The sequence below is a fragment of the Guillardia theta genome, assembly GCF_000315625.1.
Source record: "Guillardia theta CCMP2712 unplaced genomic scaffold GUITHscaffold_73, whole genome shotgun sequence".
Taxonomy (NCBI): domain Eukaryota; class Cryptophyceae; order Pyrenomonadales; family Geminigeraceae; genus Guillardia; species Guillardia theta.
In genome coordinates, this window is record NW_005434601.1 from 330,936 (window position 1) to 356,463 (window position 25,528).

At 54.7% G+C, this 25,528-nt stretch overlaps 7 protein-coding genes across 7 annotated transcripts in view; 3 read left to right on the plus strand and 4 right to left on the minus strand.

Moving 5' to 3' along the window:
• Positions 1-646, plus strand: part of GUITHDRAFT_143307 (hypothetical protein) — a gene marked incomplete at both ends in the record, with an annotated part of 13,197 nt that extends 12,551 nt beyond the window's left edge. Inside the window, 4 exons of the mRNA XM_005826654.1 lie at positions 85-138; positions 245-309; positions 379-456; positions 530-646. Coding sequence (XP_005826711.1) covers positions 85-138; positions 245-309; positions 379-456; positions 530-646 — 314 coding nt within the window. The remainder of the gene's footprint in view (positions 1-84; positions 139-244; positions 310-378; positions 457-529) is intronic.
• A 311-nt stretch (positions 647-957) lies between these two features.
• On the minus strand, positions 958-3,379 carry GUITHDRAFT_164872 (hypothetical protein; the record flags this gene model as incomplete). The annotated part of the gene is made up of 14 exons (XM_005826655.1): positions 3,051-3,379; positions 2,767-3,010; positions 2,483-2,553; positions 2,354-2,419; positions 2,241-2,299; positions 1,881-1,972; positions 1,769-1,835; positions 1,625-1,722; positions 1,505-1,576; positions 1,365-1,460; positions 1,267-1,315; positions 1,142-1,225; positions 1,041-1,095; positions 958-996 (listed from the first exon to the last, which is right to left on the minus strand). Coding segments are annotated over exons 1-14 (1,341 nt in total), but the record flags the coding sequence as incomplete, so codon positions are not given.
• Positions 3,380-7,094: 3,715 nt separating this feature from the next.
• Positions 7,095-8,833, minus strand: GUITHDRAFT_154356 (hypothetical protein). The gene is made up of 9 exons (XM_005826656.1): positions 8,219-8,833; positions 8,119-8,166; positions 7,983-8,078; positions 7,829-7,884; positions 7,730-7,781; positions 7,641-7,676; positions 7,456-7,527; positions 7,334-7,404; positions 7,095-7,285 (listed from the first exon to the last, which is right to left on the minus strand). The coding sequence occupies exons 1-9, from the start codon at positions 8,648-8,650 to the stop codon at positions 7,189-7,191; spliced, it is 960 nt and encodes a 319-aa protein (XP_005826713.1). The 5' UTR covers positions 8,651-8,833; the 3' UTR covers positions 7,095-7,188.
• A 549-nt stretch (positions 8,834-9,382) lies between these two features.
• Positions 9,383-10,361, plus strand: GUITHDRAFT_154357 (hypothetical protein; the record flags this gene model as incomplete). The annotated part of the gene is made up of 5 exons (XM_005826657.1): positions 9,383-9,515; positions 9,559-9,639; positions 9,686-9,994; positions 10,089-10,179; positions 10,233-10,361. The coding sequence occupies 5 exons, from the start codon at positions 9,386-9,388 to the stop codon at positions 10,264-10,266; spliced, it is 645 nt and encodes a 214-aa protein (XP_005826714.1). The 3' UTR covers positions 10,267-10,361.
• Positions 10,362-13,245: 2,884 nt separating this feature from the next.
• Positions 13,246-16,885, minus strand: GUITHDRAFT_114233 (hypothetical protein; the record flags this gene model as incomplete). Its single annotated transcript, XM_005826658.1, has 4 exons — positions 13,246-13,331; positions 13,391-16,670; positions 16,735-16,824; positions 16,877-16,885. The coding sequence occupies 4 exons, from the start codon at positions 16,883-16,885 to the stop codon at positions 13,246-13,248; spliced, it is 3,465 nt and encodes a 1,154-aa protein (XP_005826715.1).
• Positions 16,886-18,230: 1,345 nt separating this feature from the next.
• Positions 18,231-22,665, minus strand: GUITHDRAFT_60382 (hypothetical protein; the record flags this gene model as incomplete). Its single annotated transcript, XM_005826659.1, has 4 exons — positions 18,231-18,333; positions 21,960-22,102; positions 22,159-22,224; positions 22,516-22,665. Coding segments are annotated over 4 exons (462 nt in total), but the record flags the coding sequence as incomplete, so codon positions are not given.
• Positions 22,666-23,236: 571 nt separating this feature from the next.
• On the plus strand, positions 23,237-24,304 carry GUITHDRAFT_114235 (hypothetical protein; the record flags this gene model as incomplete). Its single annotated transcript, XM_005826660.1, has 6 exons — positions 23,237-23,337; positions 23,509-23,637; positions 23,680-23,778; positions 23,827-23,944; positions 23,998-24,123; positions 24,254-24,304. 6 exons carry the CDS (start codon positions 23,237-23,239, stop codon positions 24,302-24,304), a joined length of 624 nt encoding a protein of 207 aa, XP_005826717.1.
• Between the last annotated feature and the right edge of the window lie 1,224 nt (positions 24,305-25,528).

The window sequence follows — 25,528 nt, forward strand, 5'->3', positions numbered from 1 at the left end:
CTCCCCTCCCCTCCCCTCCCCTCCCCTCCCTCCCTCCCTCCCTCCCCTCCCTCCCTCCCTCCCTCCCTCATTCGTTGCCTGCAGGTTTCGAGGCTTTCACGGACACAGCGAGCCTGACTGCTGGCATCATCAACGCCGGTACAAGAGCACTCGATACACATCTCCTGCTCGCTTCTTCTTCTTCTCTTTCTCCTGCTCGCTTCTTCTTCTTCTCTTTCCGCGCATCATCCTCACTTCTTCTCAGCGGTCATCTTTGTCGTTGCCGTCTGCTTCAACAACGTTTCTCGTCCAGACAGCGAGAACGAGAAGGTGAACGCCCCTCTCCCTTCCCTCTTCTCCAGTGCCTCCGCCTCTCCCGCTCCGTAACTTCGTCGACAGGATGAGATTTTGAGGAAGCAAGAGGCGATAAGGAATGTAGTTCACGGCACAGTGCAGCTTCTGAAGAGACAACATCAGGTGCCAACACTGCCTGCGTGCTTTTGACTCTCTCCTCGCCCTCCTTCACTCCCCTGCTCTAACTCGCCTGCAGATTCTGATTAGCTTGCTGAGCAAGTCAAGGGTCGAGAAGTTTGCAGAGAAGGTCAACGAGAGCGTGTGGGGGCTGAGAGCTGACGATGAAGCAGGGGGAGGATACGAGCGACGATGAAGAGAGCGACGATTCCTCAAGGAGTTCGAGCAACCTCAGCATCTGAGAGAAGAGTAGATACTTCATTTATTATGTTGTAAAAATGTCTTACAGGTTGTCAAAAGCACCTCCTCTCCCATCCCTCCTCTCTCCCCCTTCAAACCAATCCCTCATCATCATCATCATCCTTATTTTCCTCCTCCTCCTACTCCTCCTCCTCCTACTACTACTACTACTACTGCTACTGCTACTCCCCTTCCTGCCCCACCATTCCTTCTTCGTTCCATGGCTTCAGAGCTTCGAGCGCGGAGGCTCCCCACTGCTCCCAACCTCTTGATTCTGGCTGACCGACCAGAGGTCGACGACGATCACTGCACGAGCATCAGCCCCTTCCCTCTCCGCCACAGGCACAGGCCTGTCGCGTCGTCGTGGATCAACCGTCGCTGCCGACCCATCGGAAGCTCCGACAACTGATCGAATCCTCTCAGCCCCGTTCGCCTCTCACCTCCCGCCCACCTGCTCCCTGTTGATGCCGAAGCGAGAAGCAGCCATGGCAAGAGTCGCTTCCACGATCGCAGCCGCTGCGTTCTCACCTCGAGTCTGCACAAGAGTCACGAGACTCTTTCTTCTCTCCTGCTCACCATCGCGCGCTGCGCAAGGTCGACAGCATTCTGGTCGGACAAGTAGTCCCTGTGAAGAGGTCAGGACTAGACCAGACCACGCATCTTCTCAGCATCACCATACGCCGTCGGTCGCGAGGATGAGAAAGTCTCCAGGGGAGCAGTTGTTGAGAGGACGAGCAGTTATCTCCGGGATAGTTTCAATGTATGGCGGCCTGACACGACCATCACTCTTCTCCTCACGTCCCCTCCTCCTCACTTGTAAGGATCCGGAATCACGCGCCCAGGAAAATTGTTGAAGTGCGGATACTTGAGATAGGCGTCGCCGAGGCTGTGAGAGACGTCGTTAGGGAGCGAGAGCGAGAGGAGCAGGGCAAGCCTGTAGGTCGGTTGGAGGCAGCCTTTGACGTAACAAGAGTAGAGGCCACGGCAACGGACAATATCAACTTCACCAGGATGGTTCCTCCGGAGACGATCCTGAACTTCCGGTCAGGAGTGAAAAGAGAGGCGCATGATCTTCGACTTGCTCGGCTGGATTCATAGCATTCAAGTCCGTCGTCACTCTTTGCGCCCGGTAACCTCCGCCAAACCTGCAGGTCAAATCACTGAGGTTCCACAAGAGCTGACAGCTTCACCCTTTCTGAGCCAACACAGCTCTGCTATCCCCCGCATTGGCGATGTACAGAACGCCCTTGTGCACCACAGCAAGGAGAACACAAGTGCCGACCTGAGGGAATCAAGCAAATTCAGACTGTGTGAAGGAGGATAAGGCGGGACTAATAATGATTGGAGTGTTGAGGGCTTGATACCGAAGAGAGGCGTTCAGTTCCGGGCGGACCGTAAGTTACATAGTTGGGATTTCTGAAACATCGATAAGATACAACTGATTACAGCCAACGAAGCAAGACTTCAGCCATTCAACTTTCAACTTTTCCGTCCAGCGTTCCTCCACCTGCTCCGAAGTCATACACGTTCTGAACTTGAAGGAAATTTACCTGACAAAATCCTTTGCTGATCGCTGACTCCATCTCGTCATCGTTCTTGCAGCCTTCTTCTGTGAACAGGAATGAGACGACTTCTCACTTTTCGTCAACGAGAGAAGAATGACCCTTGGGAAGGAAGCTTGAAATTGAATCCGGAAGCATGTTGTAAGCAAATTCTGCACACTCCCATCCTGAAACACCGAGTAGCAAACGATCTTCAGAAAAGATGATACCGAATTTTTCATTAAACGGACCTCCATGTCCATCATAAACAGCAAAATAGCTTTCCGAGTTTTCACCTTTACCTGCGATGTGAACGATTGACCTGGACGAAAGAACGTTTCAACAATTTTCAAAACAAGTGACTCCTGACATAGAAACGGCACAGAAACGTTCTGACTGTTGTGCATCAAATACGAAACTCTGTCAAACAAACAACAGCAACATTCGGGCAACAAGAGTGAGTTTGAGACAGAATGAGGTTTTTTATGGACGAATGAAACATGCCATGACCCCATGCAAACCTGTCGTGAATTACCTGTCTTCGCATTTGGTGTTGGAAGAAACAGCACACATGGTGGAATGCGGAGCAATAAGGCTTCTTGGCTCCCCGGTTATTTTAGGAATGGTTACGATGATTGCATCATTATCCTGCGGCGTTGATTTTTCTTGCCATGAACAGGCCGCAGCAACAGCAGTGGAGGCAAATGTAGCTGCACTTGCACCCTTCAAAAACAACATCGCTCTCCTGCTGATCTCCCAAGGCCGAGAATATCCTGGGGCTGGTGAACTAAGTGGGAGATCAAAAGAGGAAAGAGTTACCATGTCTCCATGGCCTTCCGCTTTTTTGATCATTTCCGTTGGAAGGAAGAAAAGAACTTCCTTCTCTTGGTTTCTGTTCGTGGTGAGATGAGTGCATGAAACAGCGCAGGAGCGCAGCATCTGTCTGTTTGCGAGAAATCCAACAATGGTCCAACAAGTTTTGAAGTTCCTTATTGTAGACTCTACTGCCAAGTGCTGCACTGCGTTGAAAAATGCAGTTTACACTCTTATTCTTGAATCTGCAGTGCATCGCTCCCACTTGTCCAGACTGTTTTACCAGCAAGTTACCCCGTTAACTCATCGGCTTCTGTCTTGATTCAAGATCATCTATTGCAAAAATGATATTAGAAATATCAACAAAACACACTTCCAACAAGCTTAGTACTGTGATTGAATATGAAAGTCTCCACTAGATCAAAATTACAAATTGTCGACCACCTAAACGATCCAAATTTGAGCAAGATGCGATATCATATACCGACCTAATACTGATTACTAAGCAATGCTATGAGCTCCATTGAATTAAATCGTGCAAATGTACATGAAAAGAACCCCTTGCTCGGAATCAAGGGTTTCTCCAAGATCCAAATGCAGTTTCTTCAAAACATCAACAGGTGGAGGGGGGAGGGGAGCAGGGAGGGAGGGGGGAGGGAGGAGGGAAGAGGGAGGGAGCAGCAGGGAGCAGGGAGCAGGGAGCAGGGAGCAGGGAGCAGGGAGCAGGGAGCAGGGAGCAGGGAGCAGGGAGCAGGGAGCAGGGAGCAGGGAGCAGGGAGCAGAGAGGAGGGAGCAGGGAGCAGGGAGCAGGGAGCAGGGAGGAGGCAGTGTGCATGGAATGATGGAGAGAGGAGGCAGGATGCAGGAGGGATCAGGATGGACTTCCTTGCTTGGTGCTGGGCAGAGAGGAGGGCGGGAAGAAGGCAGATGGCATGCTGGAAATGCAGCGGCTCTATGCCATATGCAGTCCTCCACCAGGCTCTCGTCGTGGAATGGGGTCATGGTAGTGACCGGTCATACATACTACCCCTGTAGTTGTATACCCCACCCCGAGTTAAGACGGAATGAAATAGCAAAGAGCCCTCAAGTACCCACCCTTTTATTCTGCCTTTTTGGAAATTATCCAAAGGGGTAATGACCCCCAATGACGTTGGTCCACCCCTGCACGGACGTACCTCGAGTACGCTACCCCACCCCTAGATGTTATTGAAGTGAGCTCACCCCATGCTTCAGGCTTTCTTCTTGTTGATTGCTGGGGTACTTTGACGCTTTGAGGTACCCCTACCCCCTCTCATAAGAAATGGGTACCGACCCGACGTCGGATAGACCGCTTCCCCGCCACGACCCCACCGTCTAGAACCGTCCGGCCCCGGGCCGGCGGGCCGGGCCCGACTCGCTCTAGCCCGGTGAGGGCCATGATGGAGTGACAGTGACCCAATCAGCGGCTCGGGCCCCGAGCCCGGCCATGTGATCCGAGGAGTGACACGGGCCGGAGCCTAGTCCACCCCGGGGCCCGGCGGCGTTGGAAACCGTGAGTGTATGCCGGGCCGGAAGGCTAACTTGCGCCAGTGCGCGCCGGGGCTTCCGAAGTTCGACCCGTCACCCGGTGACCGTCAATCACCGTCACTGCCACCGAGTTCGACACGGTCATGAGCACTCGCAGAGCCTCAGACCCGGTGCTGGTGTAGAGCACTGAGTTGAACTTCGCCGCACTGCAACTTGCCTTAGTTGAGCCCGCCGGGCCGGGCCCCGTGACGGTGACTCGCCGTTATAACGGTTACAACGATTTTGATTTCCCGCCTTTCCCGGCACTGCGAACCCCACAAACTTTTGGCACAAAAAGATGAAGTGGTAATGGAACATGCCGGCGTGATGGTGCGAGCGCGACGACCGAGAAGAATGTTCATGAACTATGTTTCTTCAGGCTCGAGCAGCTCAGAGGATTGAATAGCTGTCATTAGTTCTTCATCCTTGGTTCAGATCTGAAACTCGCTCCTTTCATTTCGAGAATTTTGCAAAATGTTGCCAAGCTTCTCCCCACCAACCGCAGCCCCACAACAGGCTTCTTCTGCAGACGGTTTTCAAGAGATGCAATGCAACTCATTTTCGAAGAAAGCAACGCATGGCTCGTACAATCTTAGCAAGGATCCGATTGTGCATACAGTGATGCACAATCGCAATATAGCATTCAGACACGAAGATGCGAACTGTTCACAGGTTGGCAGGATTCATGCTTTCGCACGTACTTGTTGTATGCTTTACTGGACTGCAGGTTTCAGGACGACCGAACAAATTTCATGTTCATGGTGTGTATTGTACACCCTCAGTTGTAATGACCTCGTTCTGTTTGTAACGAAAGTATCGTTTTGATTGTCCAACTTGTTACTTCACTTTTGACCATTACAACTTGCCACGTGCTCTCCTTGATAAACTCATGCTGATTGTTTCTTGTGGAGACATGCCATACCTAACTTTCTTTGAACATCAGAGGAAAAGGCAAAAATGGTTGAAACGACTGAACGCTCTTAGCAAAGTGATTTTAACACAATCTATGCTCCAAAGGTCAGCGCCGCGCATGTTGATCTGGTGAATTGCTCAGAAAATGCTGAAAGAGGATTCAATACACCCAATTTTCTACAAAGGAATGGTTTTCAAAATCTTCTAAACGATTTTTCTTCGACAGGTGAAGAGCTTCTGTAGCAAGTTGGTGTTCATTCTGTTATATCTAGCTGCATGTACAGAGATCCGGGATCGCTTTTCTCAGACAGTTCATCTATCAAATTTCAGGGATAATATTGAGCCGCAAGAGAATATCCCCTGCGATATGTTAAGGGCAAAGCCTTTCGGACTGGATAGTAGCAAAATACAAGCGTATTCAAATCAAAATCGTGATTTTTTCCTTTTCAATCGTTATAATTTGCTCAGGGATCATCGCAGCTCAGGAATTCTCGTTCGAGTCTGATTGCAGCACAGAAAAGCTCACGCGTGAAAACGGAAGTGACAGCATCAATCTTTACTTACAAGCAGAGTCAGAAGAATCAATATTCAGGTTTTGTTTTTCTGGAAATTCTTCACTGCTTGACATATTTTTAGCATGTTTGTATTCAAAGTCGTTGGCTGCCAATCACCTGTACCACATGGTCATACATATTCGGAGTCAGGATTGTTTTCGAAATCGCTGAATCTAGCTATAGACTGGAAGAGTTGCCCATATGCGCACATTGGAGAAACTGCGAGAAGGAGGCATCCCAGGTCGAAATACGACAGCACAACCATCAGGTTGCTGGTACCTAACGACAGTTTCATAGCTGTCATACATCAGCAGCATGCATGGGAAACATTTGATCCAATGATCCTCTTGAAAATTTGAGTATAGATTGCAGAGTTCAGACGTAACAGAAAGTGCTCGAAGGGAGAGACTTGTCCATTTGCTCATGGGTAAGCAATCAAGCAATCAAGTCTGAACAATCGCATAACAACGATCAGCCCTTGGGAGGCGGGCTTGCATCCTGCATCATTTCGTTCTCAGCTTTGTTCGTAAGTATTGATCGTCAAAAAACATTACATCGATCACACGTGCAATGATTAGCTTCGGATCCGTTTGTGCTCGAAGACTGTGTTTTTTTGCCCATTGCATTCAAGAACTTCGGGTGGAAAATGCAACTTACTACCAAATACATGAAAGCAAAATAATGGAAGCACGAAGTGGGCTCCTGAAAAGTTCTCAGTCCTGTACAGTATTACTAACTGATTTGTCGAAACATCTCTTGTTCTTTCCAGATCAATCGCTAAACTGTAAGATGCCAGTATCGTACAATTTAGGGAGCAACGAACAACAACTCGTCGAAAAGCTGTCGAGTTTGACACAAGCAGCAGCTAGGTTGGTAGAAGATTCGCAGGTAAAAGTAACTGGTGCTACTGACCAGGAACAGAATACTCTGCAGAATACTTAGAACACTTGCAACAGAAACGGGCAACTCGAAACCATGGAATTCATCTAGAGAAGAGGGAATTTGAGCAACAGGTGAGAACCTTGCAGGACACTGGAGAGGCATTGAAAATATATACAGTGTCGAGAAAAAGATAAAACCAATAGGGCACGTCTAGGAGAAGAATCTGCAAGGAATCTATAAAGGCAATTGGATCATCGCAGCACGATTCTAAGCTCGGTTACAGCTTCTTCCCTTAATTTGAGTTGCAAATCTCTTGCCAATTCTTGTGAAATAGCTTTAGTTTCCGATCTAGCCATTAGAGAAGTCAACAAAAACATTCAAATCAATTCTGCAAACCTGTACATCACACGGAATGATCGGCTCTCCTGATATTCTTCGGGCAAGTCCTTAAAGACGTCTCTAGCAGCCTGTGAATTTCTGAGATCATTTTCAAAGTCATCTTATCGAAGCAATTCCACCGGTGGGAGAGACTTTCTCTCAAAGGAATCAAACCTCTGTACGCTGTAAACCTCAGGATGGGACAAGGCCAACTAATGCGATCAATGTGAGTGTAAGCAAAGGAAGCATCTTCTTGAAGTCAGAGTCGTTGATAGAGTTATGATAGCACGCTTTCAGCATACATACAAAGTTCCATTCTTGTCACCTGTATGAAATCGTCGTCCTGAAAGCTTCTCTTCACCTGCATGCGGGATCTAAGCATTTGAGTTCAAAAATGATGTCTGGGCGGCTCACCCACATGCTGATGTCATGAGCCCAAGTTGGAGGATGAATACCTCGAAAGCCCCTGTGATTCCCGTTGAGACGTGCCCCATGGACCAAGCCATGTCGTACCGGTCGTCAGGAACAAAGACGTGCACCAGCCCTTCTTCTGTTCGAAACCCTTTGTTCTGCAGACTCAGTGATCAGCCGATTTCGTTGTATCAGCCTCAGGCACAGCTCCTCGCAGTCCTCCATGTGCACTTGCAAGCAAGCCCTCATCTCTCACCTGCGACTTGTACCCGCTGCTCGAGTACCCTTCAGGCGCTTCGAACGGAAACATTCTGATCAGAATCAGCCCAGCAGCTGCTGCTTGAGCTGTGATCTACAGGCTGTCAGAAGCTGAGAGAAAGGCGCGGACTGACCTGCCAGCTGTCGCCCCAGCATCGTGGCTTGTCTTGAGGAGTTCCACCCTAATGGGACCATGATCAGCATCAAGTTGAGGAAGCAGCATGGATGAAAGACCTGACCAGCACACAAGGCTACTCGGATCTCACCGATGGACGTGAGATGATTAGCTGCGCTCAAGAAGAAACCCCTGAGCAGTTCCCTGTTCTTGTGGATCTTTCCCTTACCGGGATGGTGCGGAAAGTTGAAGATAATACAATCAGCCCGGTAGTGAGCACCGACAGTCTGTGCCATGTTGGTCGCATCGACCTCATGCATGACGGCAGCTCCGAGACTCTTCAGCTCTTTGATCGCCTCGACAGCCCCGTATCGCTCTTCCAGCACGTGAAAGGGATCGAATGTGGTGGCGAGGAGGTTGAGCGAGGGGAATGCTTGCTTGAGGGCTAGGGAGTATGAGAGGTTGCCATCTCCCACAACGACGACTGTCCCTGCCACACCCTCTCCGCCCTGTCTCGAGAAGCTAAGGTCTCTTCCCCAGCTCTTCTGCATCTTGAGTTCGGTGAAAGCAGGACGTCGCAGAAATCTCACTTGAGGGGCGGAGGAAGCGACAAAGGGATGGAGCGAAAGGGAGGGCACAGAGGAGGAGGAGGAGAGCGAGGAGGAGGCGAGAGAGGAAGGAGAGCTCAGTGAGAGAGGAAGAAAGAGGAGAGGAGATCGAATCGACCGCCCTCCATGCCACCGCTCGCACCGAGACACCACAGCATGCATGCCAAGTCCAACAATGAACGGCTCTATAACGGCTCTATAACGGTTTATAACCGTGAGATAACGTCTGCGATAGCAGCAAATGAAGCGAATGGTGGGGAGCAGGGACGGAGCAGCGAAGGAGCGAGAGGGGGGATGGGAGGGGAGCAGGGCGACAGCATGCAAGGGGAATGGGTAGGGGTAGGGAATATGGGACATCGAGCTCTGACAAGCCGCTCCCTTCCCTCCACCGCCTGTTTGTCTCTTGTTTCATTGCCCAACTCGCTTTAGCTATGCTTCTCATCCGCTCCAACCCCTTCGCTTGATTGCAAGACACATGCATCGGCGTGGAGGGGAGGAAGAAGAAGCTCCTTGAAAGGGCGTTGAATCTTTTGCTTGCCAGGTCGTGTTGTGGTGATGAGGTCTGCTGGAACAAAGTGAGGAACAAAGAGACACCATGCAGTTTTATTACAACAGTGGGATCCCACAGAGGCAGCGGAGGACGAGGTGAGAAGGAGAAGCGACGGAGAGAATTTGATGATGGATCGCTGCAGAGACGGTCGCCACAGCTCCGTGAATCGCGACGTTCCTGCTTTCCTCTCCTTCCCCGACGGCTCTCACTCCCTCGGTGTCATCTCGCAGCATGGAGACGTGGAGACTGAGGCGAGAGGTGGCAGCAGAGACTCGCTCGTGTTGAGCTGACGATGCGGCAGGAGACCATCACAGCGGCTCGCTCAACGGGCCCTTCATCGTCTGGGCTGACCCCGTGCAGCGAGGCAGCGCTGACCGATCAGGTTCGCTCCTCTTGTTCCAGCTGGATGAGAGCTGAGGGGTTGGCAGGCGACTACCAACAGCTGCAGATGTTCTTCCATGCTACAGTAGGCTTGAACATCCTGCTCAACGCTCTCTTCTTCTTCGACCTGGTCAGACTCCCTCGAGCCTGCGGGGATCTGATCGCGTCGCAGATGCGATACACCTACAACAAGGACATACTGAGCCCCGATCGCGTCTCTCCTCCCAGCATGGCCATGCCGATCGCTTCCTTCATATTATGCGTGCTCTTCAAGCTCATAGGCGCTTGGGGGGTTTTTAAGAAGAAGATCCGCTACATCTCCATCTTCATCTCCTTCGTCTTGTTCTTCTCACTAGGTAAGCCCATCACTCACTTCCTCCTTCGTCCAACTTTCCTCCGCTCCCCTCTCCTCTCCTCTCCTCCTCTCCCCTCGCTCACTTGCCTTCTCAGTCAACTTGCTCTGGATCGCGACATCCCCGCAGCTTGCCGGTGTCTTCATCGACATTCTGCTGGTTCTCTTTGCTCACAGAGTTCGAGCCAGGTAAGAGCAGTGGGAGCAGGGGGAGGGAGAGAAGAGTCAGTAACTCTTCACAGGCTCATGGGCGAATGGTTCTCTGCTACCCGATGATTTCTCTCCGTCCTCCTCCAGTTGTCACAGTAGAAAAAGTGAAGCGCAATGATAGCAGATTCACCTCATCTTCTACGCCTCACGCGCTCTCGCTGGAGTGTAGAGATTTACCCGCATAATGTAGAAAGTGCCTCAAGCAGAAGAAAAAGCAACAAGCAAAACCTTCACGCACACAACGCACAGCGATATAAAAGCTGCGCAAACACACAAAACACAAGGCCGAAAGTAACCAGCACTGCTGGCAACCAGACCCTGCACTGACGCATGAAGCCACGTAGACAAGCAGGGAGGGGCAAGCAACAAGCAAATGGGACGCCCTCATACACGATATCCGGAGGCAGCCGACTGACCGAGGTACCCTCCCATCCTCATGGCCGCAAGACTCAGTAAGGCCGACATCCACATCCCTGGAATCCGCGATCGAGGGTCTGAGCAGTACGAGGGCTTATAAGGCGTTTACGTCCCCTGCTGTGCCGGTCACTAGTATCATGGTGCTTGTTGCTTGCCCCTCCCTGCTTGTCTACGTGGCTTCATGCGTCAGTGCAGGGTCTGGTTGCCAGCAGTGCTGGTTACTTTCGGTCTTGTGTTTTGTGTGTTTGAGCCGCGTTTGTTGCTGTGTGCTCTATGCCTGACGGTTTTGCTTGTTGCTGCTTTCTTCTGCTTGAGGACCGTGAGAGTTTTACTCGCTTGAGGCACTTTTTACCTGATGCGAGTAAAACTGAGAACCAGCACTCCTGGCAACCTCATTTTCCTGAGCGACTCCAGAGAGTTTACTCGCATCAGGTAAAGTGCCTCAAGCAGAACAAAGCAGGAACAACTTAGTAAACCAGGAGGTATAGGTTTTACTGGCAGAAGGTAAAAGGACCTGCATGCACACAGCGCACAGCGAGAAGCTGCACGAACACACACAACAAAACAAGACCACAAGGAACCAGCACGGCTGGCAACTGTCAGCAGACCCGGCACCGCCAGCCCACGCGCGAAGCCGCGCAGACAAGCAGGGAGGGTCAAGCAACAGTCGCTAGGAGGGGTAACAAGCAGCAGGAGCATGGGGACGTCCGAGATGAAACCCCCTTAGACGCCGCCCGATACCCGGAGCTATCATCAGCGGCGGGACCTGAGCCACTCTCCGATGCGAGTCTCGAGCAACTACCCCCTCAAGGCCTTCCCGCACCGCTATGCTCAGATGCTCGACTGCTATCTCCATGGCATGCCGATCTGCCAGTGTCCGACGCAATGTGATGGATGTCAGCGCGAGCTCGATCCCTCCGTTGCTGCGCATCATCTGCAGACCTGCAAACGCCGATCCTCCAAGCTTCCCACGGCGCAAGGCTGGGCACAGGAGCACGGTACCGCTCGAGGTGACGCATCCAGTCCTCCACACTAGCCTCCGAGTCAGCGGTAGCCGAGACCAACACCGCCCGTGACGGAGGCGACGCCGCATCAATGCCCAGGGACCGGGGCTGTGCGGCATCGGAGGCAGGCGAGCTCGGACCAGCAGCACGGCGGCTGCCCTTTCTCCGTCCGCGACCGCCAGCTTTGTGGCTTGCGTCTGAGGGATTTTATTTCTCCTGCATGCTCCTGCTGCTTGTTGCTTGATTGCTTGACCCTTCGGCTGCTTGTCTGCGCGGCTTCGCGCTTGGGCTGGCGCTGCCGGGTCTGGGTGCCAGCAGTGCTGGTTCTTTTCGGGCTTGTGTTTTGTGTGTGATTGTGCAGCTTCTCGCTGTGCGCTGTGTGCCTGGAGGTTTAGCTTGTTCCTGCTTTGTTTTGCTTGAGGAGAGAAGATTTACTGGTGGTAAAAAGTGCCTCAAGCAAAACAAAGCAGGAACAAGCCACAAAGAGGCACTTTTTACCTTCTGCCAGTAAATCCGTCCAGTCCCCACTTGGTTAGGTCAGCAGAGCTACCAATATAGGGGTGGACCAACGTCATGTCCGCCATCAAGCTCTCGTACTGCTCGGACCGTCGATCGCGGATTCCAGGGATGTGGATATCGCCCTTCAGCTTGCGGCCATGAGGATGGGAGGGTACCTGCCTTCGAGAGGTGTCGAGCTCTCCGGAGGCATCCGACGTCACAGTGAGCGCGTCGGGGCCACTCTGGATGTTTGGTTGAGTTTTTCCAGCACAAGGTAAAAAGTGCCTCAAGCAGAAGAAAGCAGCAACAAGCAGAACCGTTCAGTGGGCAGGCATAGAGCACACAGCAACAAACGCGGCTCAAACACACGAAACACAAGAAACGAGACCCTACACTGCCAGCCCATGCTTGAGGCACTTTTTACCTTCTGCCAGTAAATCCTATATACGCGGGAAGCCACGTAGACAAGCAGAGAGGGGCAAGCAATAACGCCCTCATACACGATACCCGGCGGAGGCAGCCGACTGACAGCTGTTAGTCGACGCGTCTGCCAGGACGGAGAAAGCGTAGGAGGTGTGCATGAGGGTCTTGCTTGTTCCTGCTTTCTTCTGCTTGAGGCGCTTTCTACCTTTTGCGAGTAAAACTCTACTAGTGTCCGAGGTAATGTGATGGTTGTCAGCGCGAACTTGATGCTTCTGTTGCCGCGCACATGTTGGTGCCAGGAGGGAAGGTAAACTTTCGACTCGCGAGGTTGAATCTCAAGCTTCACATCAGCCAACATGTACTTCTTGACATAGCTGAGGTAGCTGCAACGGAGTGCTGGTTGTGCGTGTAGGTCTTGATTTTCCCTAGTTTACCAGAGAAGACGGATTTACTGGCAGAAGGTAAAAAGTGCCTCAAGCAAAACAAAGCAGTAACAAGCTGAACCTGCTTGCACACAGCGCACAGCGAGAAGCTGCACAAACACACACAAAACACAAGCCCGAAAAGAACCAGCACTGCTGGCAACCGTCAGCAGACCCGGCATCGCCAGCCCAAGCGCGAAGCCGCGCAGACAAGCAGCCGAAGGGTCAAGCAATCAAGCAACAAGCAGCAGGAGCATGCATTTACCTGCTTGAGACACTTTCTAAATTAAGCTCTTCTCTTCTTTCATTTTTGTAAGCTCTGCTCTTCTTTCATTTCTGTCAGCTCTTCTCTTCTGCTTGGCGTTGACTGCTCGCAGTGATGAGGTCACCACACGTTTTATTTTCCTTCATCCTCAATCTCCTCACCACTACTCACAGTCTCACTGTCTTCTCCGCTACTTGTCATGGCAGAACTTGTCTCTTCCTGCAGCTCCTCCAGGTCCTTCCGCGGCTCCTCCAGGTCCTTCCGCGGCTCCTCCAGGTCTTGTTTCTGCGGCTCGTCCTCTTTCATCTCCTCACCTTCGACCTTCACCTCCTCCTGCTCCTCTTCCACCAGGTTTCCTTTCTTTGGCTCCTGCATCACCTTTAGATCTTCCAATTTCAGCTCCTCCTGCTCCTTCTCCTTCTCCTGCTGCCTCTTCAGCTTCTGCTCCTTCTCTTTCTCCTGATCCTTCTCCAGCTCCTGCTCCTGCTCTTGTTTGAGATGTTGTTCCTGATCCTTCTCCTCCTTCAGCTCCTGCTGATGTGCCTGCTGCCCCTCAAGGTCTTTTTCCTTGAGCTCCTCATCGTTCAAGTCTGTTTGCTTCAGCTTCTTCCCGGCTTCCTCCTCCTTCAGGGCCTCTGGTTGCCTTTGCTTCTGCTCTTCAGCAGCTTCCGACTTTACAAGTTTGCGCAGCGGAAGCAAGGAGGAGGAGGAGGAGGAGGAGGCTTCTTCCTTGCCGTAGACAGCCGCAGGTTCTTTCGCTTGCATCGCTCGCATGGACAGCACGAGCGACTGTCCAAGTTTCGTCGCCTTGTCGCGGATGGAGATGATCTGATCGGTCGCCAGAATCGCCAGGCGGTTGAGAGCTGCGAGCTCGTGGGCAGCGAAGGCTCCTTCCTCCTCCTTGCGGATGCACACGAGGACCCCGAAGAGCGGCAGCTCAACCCCTCGGCTCTGACCTCCTCCTCCTCCTGCTCCTCCTGACTTCCACAACGGTGTTCCGCAACAGTGCTTGCGCACGACTCCGTCCCGTCCTCCTCCCTCTCCCTCCTCCACGTCCTCTGCCAGGAAGCTGCCGGAGTCATTCATGGCCTGCAGCACGAGGATGGCGACGCGATGCTTCAGGCGGTAGCTCGGGGAGGAGGTCTGGGCGACATGTCCAGCTGCGCTCACCTCCTCCTTGATGTGCCTCCCCTCCTCGTCCACCGCAAACAGCGACACCTGCTCGGCTCCAACGGCCTCGCTTGCGATGGCGCAGGTGACCTTGAAGAGGTCGAGGGAGGAGCGGCACCGGCTGATCTTCTCAGCTCGTCGGAACAGCAGCAGGTCCTTCTGGACCGTCTGATTCGCCTCCCCGTGCGCCTCCGCGTTCTTCATCGCTCGAGCCGCTTGAGTGGCGAGCAGGGTCAACGAGCTGGACTCCACTCCCTGCGCCGCCTCCTCCCTGCACCTCATGCGGATCAGCCCGCGGCTCTCCCGCTTCTCCTCCTGTTCCCCGTGTCGGATGGGCAGGTTGAGGTAGCAGACGGAGGCGTCAGAGGCCAAGGAGGAGACGCTGAGCTTGCTCTGCCTCGCAGCAAGAAGAATCTCCTCCTCCTTACAGACCCGCCAGCTTTTTCCCTCCTCCTTGAACTTTACGCAGGGCTCCTTCCCGCCCTCTTGCTTCCCTGCAAGCACGAGAGCCTCCGGCTGCTCTGGCGAGCACGTCCAGACTTCGATCTCGCTTGCCATCTGCCCCGCCCATGCCCAGCTGGCCGCCAGCAAGTTCTTGAGCACGTCGGTGAGCTCCAGGCTGTCGCTGATGCGGCAGAGAGCCTGCAGGAGTCTCCCCCTCCCGCTATGCATGTCCTCCTTCTCCATCACCAGCGCCGCGACCTCCGCCAGCTCCTGCACCAGCCGCTCGTCCTCCTCATCGAAGCTCCTTCCGTCCACCTTGTTCGTCAGCTGGATGACTCCGTGCGGCAGCCCCGTGCGGCCCGAGGAGCAGGCGAGGATGGGCATGCACAGCATGTCCCTCGGCCGGCAGCGACTCGATCGCTGGTCGACCATCTGGAGGAAGCGAGGATGCGACGAGGCCTCCGTGACCCTCACGGACGCGCGGGAGGAGACGGCGAGGCCGACGAGGCCATCACAAGGGAGGAGAAGCTCGAGCTCCTTCCCGTCGCCCGTCCGCTCAAGGTCGTGCCATGCAAGTCGCTCTCCTCCCTCCCTCACGCTGTAGATGTCCACACGCACAGCCTGCGCGAGCCTCTTGCCGGCCGACTGCAGGACACTCCTCATCTCTCCTGCACTCGAGCACGCGACCACCTGCTGCACGAACTCCTGCAGCTCTCTGCTCCTCCTCAGCCTCGCCGCCTCCTCTGCCGCTCGCCTCCTCTCGTCATCTCGCTCAGCGATGGCTTTGCTGCAGGTGACAGCAGCTGCGAGGAGGTGAGAGATGCGACGCTCCTCGTCCTCCTCGAGTCTCCGCCTGCCCTGCCACTGCACGAGGAGAAGAGCCTGCAGCCTCCCCTGCTCCTGATGCGGCGCGAGGAAGTAAGCAGACGCCCCCCCACCCTTGGACGCGTTCGATCCCATCAAGCCGCTGAGCCAGAGCGAGTGAGCGGCCACCTCCTGCTTAAGCCAGAGCCCTACGCGACTCTTCTCCTCCTCCCTCCCTTTCTTCTTCCCTCGCTTGCTCGCAGCCTCGCGCTTGCTGGCCTCCTCCGCGTCGCTGTCGAAGAGGAAGGGAGGGACATGGATGGTCACTTCCTTCAGCGCTCCGCTCTCGTCCTTCTCCACCAGCGTCCTCAGCAGCAATTTCGATCCAGGAGCCTCCTCCAGCAGCAGCAGCCCTCCTGACACGCACTCCAACACGGCTCCAGCTCTAGCTCGCACGAGCTGGAGCAGGTCGCGTCTGTCACGGAGGAGGAGCATGTCGGAGCAGCAGGAGGTGAGGGCCTCCTGCGCTTTGAGCTTCTTCTGCGCCTCCTCGCGCCCTCTCACCGTCGCCATCGCCATCGCCAACTTCCTCCCCGCCACCGCCACCACCTTCGCGTCCACGTCGTCGAACCCGCGGAAGATTGCCTCCTTCTTGTTGACCATGACGAGAACTCCCAGCAGTCCTGCTGCTGCTGCTGCTGTTCTTCCCCCTCCTCTTCCTCCTCCTGCATTTTCAGCTCCTCCTGGGCAAATCACGGGGACGCAAAGAGAGTTGCGGACGTGGCGCCACCAGGGGAAGGCGGAGGGGAGGGAGGAAGAGAGCGCGAGGGGGCTTGCAAGATGATCTGCGACGCGGATGGTCTTGCGGAGGAGGGCGGAGGAGGAGAGCGGGTAGAGGCTGTCTTCACTGATCGACGGAGAGGTCCACGACTCCCCGGGCAGGCCCATAACCTTGAGCGAGCTTGTCGGCTCCTCCAACAGGAAGAAACATCCCGAAGAAGCTCTAGAGGCTCGCATGGCTTGCTGCTCATACGTCACTTCGCTCCTTCCCCCCCTTGTTTCCCTGCTCCCCTCCTCCTCTTCTCACCTCCAGCGTCACTCTCACGCAGACCTCAAGCGAGGAGGAGGCGAGGAGCTCCAAGTCCATGGCCTCACAGTCACGGAGGGCAGCGAAAGCCTGCGCATGTCCTGGAGGAGGATGAGGAGGGGGAGGAAGGGACGCGAGTTACCAAGAGCATGAGCGAAGGTCAGAGAGAGAGAGGAGAGCGAGTGCTGGTCTTGCTCGTCGAAAGGTCCCCCAACCTTGTTGATCACCTGCTCCCTGCTCTCAGCCCGTCCAACATCTCTCCTCTCCCTGCTCCTTCTTCTCCTCCCTCATTTCTTCTTCTCCTCCTCCCTCATTTCTTCTTCTCCTCCTCCCTCACTTCTTCTCCTCCTCCTCCCTCACTTCTTCTTCTCCCCCTACACTTGCTCACCCTTTTCTCCTCACTGCAATACATCACTACTTTCCCCTCCCCTCCCTCTGCTCCACCGCTGACTTCTTCCTCCTCTCCTCCTCTCCTCCACCTGCAGCAGTCCTCGAACCACCGGCTCCTCGCCCTCAGCATCTCTGCTCAAGCGCGAGGTGAGGGCGAGAGATGATGAAAGAGGGCGGAGCAAGAACGAGGTAGGGAAGGATGCTTGTGGAGGAGGAGGAAGAGGAGGAGCAGGGGAAGCTAAAGGACAAGACAGAGAGAGAAGAGGTCACTTGTCAACTATGGGCAGGCAGATGAGATTCGGGCAGTTCTGCTCCTCCTGCTCGCGCGGTCGCATACGCCATGAGGCCGGGAAGCCAAGCTGAGGGGGGAGAAGCGACGAGCCTCGTCCACGTCCTCTCGCTCCCTGCTGCTTCCTCTCCTTGCTTGAGTTGCGGCCTGAAAAATAGTGAAACAGAATGAGGACGGCACGAGAGGCGAGGTTGGAAGAAGAAAGAGGGGAAGATGGAGAGAAGAATACGAGGAGAAGAGGAGAGGAGGAGAGGAGGAGAGGAGCAGCAAACCTTGGCAGTAGTTGGCGTAGGATGTGAATCGAGCGTCGTTTCGGAGGTCATGAACAACAAGAACCTGAATCCAGCTCAGGAGGATGAGGAGTTCAAACAAAGAAGAGGGGGAGGAGGGAGGAGGGAGGAGGGAGGAGGGAGGAGGGAGGAGGGAGGAGGGAGGAGGGAGGAGGGAGGAGGGAGGAGGGAGGAGGGAGGAGAAGGTTTTGGTAGACTATGATGTTGATGCATTTGAAGGCAAACGAGAAGCGAGAATGTCCAAAAACGAGGAAGAAAGGAAAGATGACCAGGTTAAAATGGGAGCAACGGGAGAGAAGGAGTAGAGGTAGGACGGAGGAGTAGAGGTAGGACGGAGGAGTAGAGGTAGGACGGAGGAGTAGAAGTAGGACGGAGGAGTTTTTCACTTGTCTGGTCTTCACGCATGTCGCCATGGCTGGTTCAAGAGATCCACTCCTCTCTGTCAACTCTTCGCTCCTCTCCTCATCGCAGAAAACAGAAGCGAGTCCTCCCTCACTGCAGCCTCTCATTGGCCCCGTCCTCCTCCTCCTCCTCCTCCTCCTCCTCCTCCTCCTCCTCCTCTCTTCCTCCTTCTCCTCTCTTCCTCGTCCCTCCCTCCCTCTTCCTTCTCCTCTCGCTGTTGCCTCCTCTCTTTACCTGCTCAACAACAAGACTCGAGCAGCTTCGGCGCCAACCAGCTGCGTCGCCATCTTCGCGGCAAGCTGACAGAGGACGGGGATGCTGGAGGCAGGCAGGCGAAGCACAAAGATGAGACGGAAGGAGAGGAGGGAGAGGAGGACAAGCACTCACCGAAGTTCTCCTGTCAGCTCTCGCGCAGCATGCTTGACTGCAGTAGCAAGAGCAGCAGCCTACATGCTGAGCTCAGCCACCCGGGAAGTGAGGGAGAGGAGGAGGAGAGAGACCTCATGTGCCTTACGGGAGCGGAGGAGGGAGAGGAGGACGAGGCTGAAGGTCTGGAAGGATGTAAGGAAGGCAAGAAGAAGCAGCAGTTGCCTCGCTGAAGTCGCTGACGTAGTTCTGCTCCTCCTCACTGAAGGGATACTGCCTCTCCACATCATTCCTCTCCTCCTTCCCCAAACTTTCACCTCCTCGTCTCTCGTCAGCGAGACTACGCCGACCAAACGTTCAGGAGGCTGCCGAGTCTGCTGATTTCCTTTCTCCCTCTCGTCGTTCTCGTCCTCGTCCTCGTCCTCGTCCTGCTCCCTGTCCAGAATTGTCTTGGGGTCCTGCAGGTTGTGAGTTGAGGAGGACGAGGCTCGCCGACTCAACCGGAGCAAGAAGAGGAACATAGAGAGCTGTAAACGAGCTCGATGACGACTGACTCTGACATGCAAGTGAGGAGGAGGAAGAGGTGGAGGCCAAGAACCTTGATCTTCGGGATGTAGCGACGGCGAGTTTGACAAGCCTAAAATCACATGAGAGGGTAGCGGGTTCCTTAGGAAGGGTAGGAGTCTTGAAGAAGAATAAAAGATAAAGAGAGAGAGAGAGAGAGAGAGAGAGGGAGAGAGGGAGAGGGAGAGGGAGAGGAAGGGAGGGAGGGAGAGAGAGAGGGAGAGAGGGAGAGGGAGAGAGAGAGAGAGAGAGAGTGAGTGAGTGAGTGAATGAGGCAGGGAGGAAAACGTTTGTGTACTTGCAGCACGAAGGGGTCGGGGATGAAACTCTTGCCATCTTTTGTTTTCCTCCTGCTCGTCGCGTCATTCCTCATCGGCTGCCCAGCTGCTCACCAGCTGGTAGGCTTGCTCAAATCGCCCGAGTGAGAAGAGGAGAGAGCAGCACGAGGAGTGAGGAGATGGAAAGCGACGTGAGTTGAGATGCTGCGATACTCTCCGAGCTTCTTGTGCTCCTCCTTCCTCTCCAGTGCGATAGTGAGAGACCTGAAGTAGATTAGCCTCTCCCCCCTCTCTCCCCCCTCCCCCTCTAGCTCTTCTCTTGCCTGGCTGCGATGTCGACGGCTTCGTCAATGCTGGAGCAGGACAAGCCGACCCAGCGGTTGAGGAAGAGGCTGATCAGGAGGGTGACTAGGGGACCGAAGGAAGGAGAAGGAGCTAGGGTAGAGGAGGCTACCGCTTGTCTGCAAGATGTCCGAGTAGCGACTCATCCTTGGGTTGACCATGCTTGCTTCCCACTTCAGGTATGACGTGCGCGTCTACTTCTCCTCCCCCCCCTCCTCTTTCCTGCTCTTGATCTAGTCCTGTCTGAGTCAGAGAGCAGTTTACAGCAAGCTCGATCTACCTGGACGCGCCCGAGCAGCTCTAGGTGCGACCATCTCGCCGCTGTTCCTGTGTTGCTGGCGCTGGGCGAGAAGGCGAGGGTCTCTGCCGTAGAGCTGCTGGAGCTGCTCGAGCCTGTCGAGCTGCTCGTAGCGTGCAGGAGTATGAAGAAATCTCGCGGTCTTAGCTCGAGGACTCGCCTCGTATTCGAACCCCCGAGGGTTGAGAGGAAGAGGCAGAGAGAAGGAAAGAGCGAGAGGTGATGCGTCAAGCCCGTCATGAGCGAAGCGAGACGAGGAGAGAGTTGAGCTTGACATCGACTTGGAGGCGTCGAATCTTGTGCTCCCAGAGACATTGATCTCAGCTCTGAGCTGAGGCAGAGCACTGCTACCTGACAAGCCTACCTCCTCCCCTCCCCTCCCCTCTTCTCTCCTAGCTCCCCTCCATTCTGCTCTTCCTCCTCGCCATCTCTCTCTGCCCTTCGCTTCGCCTCTCGCTCTTCTCTTCTCTTCCTCTGCCTCCTCCCTCCCGCTCATCCTTGTCGCTTCCAGCAGCTCGTTGAAATCTTCTCGCTGCATTCTCAACGGCTGCAGCTGCTGACCCCACCTCCTCGTCACTACTCGAAAACCCTTCACGATGCTGTCAAAACAGACTAAACCAGACACTGATCTAAACCCACGAGAACGGCAGTGAGCTAACTAAACCCTCGGTAAGGAGGGCGAGGGAGGATGGAGCGATCACTGTCAGTCTGTTGGTCTCTGTCCCGGTAGTTGAGATGCGGCACCTGGTTTAGGGGTTAGGGGTTAGGGTTTAGGGTGGGGTTGCAGTTCATCTCCGAGCTCCGCCGGTCCGAAGACAAGTCTATCGCACAAGCAAGCGAGAAAGAAGACCGTTAGGATCTTTAATCTTATCTCGCCGCTTCTTAGCTAATCCTGAACTTCCTTGTCATCGCCGCGTGACTTCTCCTCACGTTCAGGCTCCCTGCAGCAACACAAGCTTGTCAGAGCCCAGCAGCGCCTCACTTTCAGCGCTCACTTGAGAGCTTTGTTCGAATGCTCCTCATTCGTGTCGCGTTCAACGCTGCAAGCAAGTTTGACGTGGCTGCAAGCCTTGCGGCAACTATCACCTGGGGTCCTTGTGCTCCCTCTTCCTGTCTCTCTCGTCATCTCGGCGCTTGAACGTTCGCTCGCGGCTCCCACTGCGACTGCGTGACCTCGAGTCCTGTCGATGTCTGTCACGATCGTCTCGATCTCTTCCTGCGAACATCAGATTTCAGCCAACGAAACAAGGATCGCAGGATCGTCAACGAAAACAAGGATCGCAGGATCGTCAACGAAAACAAGGATCGCAGGATCGTCAACGGGTACGTCTTGGTCTACAGCAGCATCCAGGAGTGTCAAAGCAAAGCTACCGCGATCTCTTCTCTCACGGCTCCTGAGTTCTAAGTTACCGACAATTACATGTCAGTTACTCGATTTTTACCTGCTCCTCTGCCTTCTGCGTTCTCGACTTCTGGAACTTGAAATCAACATCAGGTTTTGACATCAAGGATGATCTGAGCATGTCTACCGTTCACGGTCATCCCGTCTGCTCCTGTCCCTGTCCCTGTCCCTGTCCCTGTCCCTGTCCCTGTCCCTGTCCCTGTCCCTGTCGCTTCGGTCCCTGTCTCTCTCTCTGTCCCTGGCCCAGTCTCTGCTTCGGTCCCTGTCCCTGTCCCTGTCCCTGTCCCTTCGATCACGGTACCTTCCCCTGCCTTCTCCTTCAAATCGAGAGACGTCGCCTTCTTTCCGCTTGATCTCCTTTATGCCATCTTCGATCTTGGCCCGTTGATCTTGGTCCTTTGCTCGCTCTCGTTGCCGCTCCTCCTCCATCCTTGACTCTCGCTGTTTTTCGTTCTCTTCAGCAACCTTCTTGGCCCTTGCTTTCAAGTCTTCGTTCATCTTCTTGATTTCTTCTTCCTTCTCCTTCACTAGCTGATCAGGCATTCCTTTCACAGGCTTCCCGTTTTCAACCTGTACCATTGTCTCTGTGAGTCACCGAGACAACGGGAGCAGCAAGACACTTGCCCTGTAGTTCTGCTGCGCAGATATGAGGAGTTTCCATAGCTCGGACATGAAGAGAGGTGTATTTCTCTCCAGGAAACCTGTCAGGTTGATTTGAATCTTCCTCGGATCCGGATCGTGCTCTTTCTCAAGCTCAGCCATGCACTGTAGCCATTAAAATTTCCATCAGCACCACAAGTAACAAGGAGGGTAGGAAGACGAACCATGTTCGTGATGATGTCATCTTCTAGACCAACAAACTGAGTGACCTGAGCGAATATTCACAATCCCCACCATCTTCATCTTCTCCTCTGTCTACATCACCACCACCACCACACCAGGAGCAGGAGCAGGAGAAGGAGCAGGAGCAAGAGCAGGAGCAGGAGCAGGAGCAGGGGCAGGGTCAGGGTCAGGAGCAGGAGCAAGAGCAGGAGCAGGGGCAGGGGCAGGGGCAGGGGCAGGGGCAGGGGCAGGGGCAGGGGCAGGGGCAGGGGCAGGGGCAGGAGCAGGAGCGGATCCTTCTCCTTCTCCTTCTTCTACTCCATTTTTGACCTCCTCACCTTCTTGGCCACCCAAGGCCTCAAGATGTCCAGATTGACCTTGCGCATGTCAACTTTGGTCGCAAACTCAGGCGGGAACTTCATTCTTGCAAGCAGCTTCTTCTCGGTCGACTTGAATCGCCCATCCTGTTCGGCACTGACTCCTCGAAGACCATCCCCCATGGTTGAGATTCCTGAGGAGAAGGTATCATGTTATCAAGAAATGACGAAATGTTGAAACCCATCCACGCGTCATTGAACTTGTAACGAGTTCTCTTCACTGCTAGCACAGCAGTGCCATGTGGTCATACTCTCTAGATAGCTGCTTCTGCTTACCCCAAAGGCTCTTCCTGCGTTTCGTGGTCTTCGCTCTGCTTGCTATCATCTTCATCAAATGAAACACGTGTGAAATCCTCTTCTCTCACAGTCTTTCTGTCTCTTCCTCCCTCTTCTCCTCTTCTCCTCCCTCTCTCCTCTCTTCCCTCTTCTCCTCTCCTCCTCCTCCTCTCCCTCATTCTCTCTCTTCCCTTCCCTGCACGCGTGTGCATGCCGCGCCGCTGTCCCTGCACAAGACGTGAGGAGCGATATGAGATGCTCCCCTTCTCGACTTAGAGTCTCACTTAGAGAATCGAATACCTTCATACCCCCCTCTTCCTCCACCCCGGTTCTACATCATCCCCCTCATACCAATGATCATCCCCCTCACACCCATACCCTCATCCCCCTGGCCACTGCCCTTGCCATGGCTGTTGCCATGGCATCAGACAGGGTATCAGATGGCATGGCGTTGTTCGAGGACGTCGCAATGCCGGCGAGGGGAAACGAGCTGAGCAGCAGCCTGAGGTGAGAGAGAGAGGAGGAGAGAGGAGGAGAGAGGAGGAGAGAGGAGGAGAGAAGATTCTATGAGGGGAGGGATCGTGTTGAAAAGGAGAAGGGAGGGGATGGGATGGGATGGGATGGGAGTATAGGAGGGCAGGGAGAAGGAGTAGGTCATATCAAATTCTCTTCTTCCAGCATTCTTGGCGACTTCCTGGCGTTCGCTCCCAAGGGATCAACCTCGATGGTGGTCATGGCCATGAGACAGCAAGGGTCGGGGCAAGAAGGTGTTGGGGTGAGGAACAAGACATCCATCCAGTGCCAGTGGTCTCTTGCGCTTGCCCGGGTATCTGCCCTGACACTGAGCAGGAGCATCTCGAGCTTCTGCTGGTCAACATGGCAAGCAGCTGCGGTGCTGCTGGACAGCGGAGCAGGAGGGATACGCGTGTGGAGAGTAACGCTGGAAGGGTAGAGGAGCCGTTGACCGGCAGAATGAAAGTGAGAAGCTGGTGGCAGAGAGGAGCTGCTGATTCAGTCTGTCGCTTTCTTCGACCCATGCTCATTTCACTTCGATTCACCTCCTACCCCGGCAGCTCCTCCTTCCTTCGTCTTCCACGAGCTCTCCGCCTCTCAGGTCTGCGCTCTTCGCCTCTCCCTCCTCGTTGCCCTGCTCACTCGTCTTGCAAGGCAGCTGAGCCGCTGGTGTGTGCGAGTGTGAGCGAGAGGAAGGGAGGGGCGACTCGAGAGTTCGTGCTGCTGCTGGCGATGGAGGCGAAGGAGGCGAAGGAGGAAAGCGGAGAGATGAGCCTCGAGGTTGGTCTAGCCGGCAGAAGCAGCAGCTGACCTGAAGCAGGTGCGGCATTGTCTGCGGGAGGACTTCGGCTTCCGGGGATGCAGAGGTGAAGGAGGACGAGAAATCTCCTCCCGTGACTTTATCGCGCAGACTCCATCGCCTGGTGCCAAGGAAGCCAAGGCACTCGCTCCCTCTGTGTGATAGGACGAGCAGGCAACCCCCCCTCCTTGACCTTGTCATCCTCGTCCTCGATCTCGATTTCTCAGACTTTGAGCGATTCTTGGACGTGCAGGCCTCTTCGTGTTTCATCTGCCTGCTGCTCTGCGAGGGTCTGGGGCTGTCTCGTCCTCTCGCGTCGCTCTCGCCAGCTCCCCGCGAGCCATCAGGAGTGTCTGCCTGCCTCGAGCGGGAGGAGGAGCGAGGGAGGAGCAGCACGTCATCGCGTTGACGCTTGACGCTCCCGTGGTGACGAGCGACAAGTTGGACGCGAAGGATCTCAAGGCAAGAGGGGACGAGGAGCAGCACAAGACGCGAGGAGGACCGACGAGCTGCGAGGAAACAAGCAGCAGAGCCGTTGGAAGAGGAAGAGAGTTGGAAGAAGAAGGAGAAGAGGAGGGGGAGGGAGAAGAAAGCGGGCTCATCGATCTCCGTGGGACATTTTCATCGACAGGAGCAGGCGCATCTCTGCTTCTCTCTGTGTTGGGATCGTCAGACGAGGTAGGGAAGCGAAGAGTCGGATGCTGAGAGAGTGAAGGAAGCAGCAGGTCGAGGAGGAGGCGGGGAGAGCAGTGAGGGGACAGCTGGTCCTTTACGAGGTCTCGAGCCCGGGGGCAGGAGCAACGGAAACAGCACGAGAGATGGCGAGAGAGAACCTGGAGGCCTCCATGCCCGACCTGCTCTTGTGCTGGACCCAAGGCAAGCGCTCCCTCTTCCTCCCTCTCCCTGACTTGCTGTAGATGCCTCCGTCAGCATCATTGTCGGGAGCAGTGCAAGCAGAGAGGCTCCGGTGCTTCTCGCCTGCGGGGCTTCGCTCTCTTCCTCCTGCTGGTCGGAGCGCAGGGAGCTGAAGAGCCTCCAGCTGGTGTCCTGCATCCTTCAGGTCGCGTCTCTTCTCACCCATAGCAGGAGGATGCAACCTCCCTCCTCCGCGGCCTCGCCCTCGTCCCTCCTACTCCCTCTCGCTCAGACGACATGCTCGTCCTGCATGCTAGGAGGACAAAGTCCTCTGCGTTCTTCTCCTCTGACAGCAGGTCCTGCAGTCTTCCCCTCCCTCCTCCCAGCTTCTGACTGCTGCTCAGATTCTCCGTCTTCCTTCACAGAGCAGCGTTGAGAGAACCTCCTGCCCTCCCCGGAGTTGGCGAGGAGGCGGATGCGATGACGGTGATGGCGTCACCTTTCTTCTCCTCTCATCTGCTCGCAGGAGCT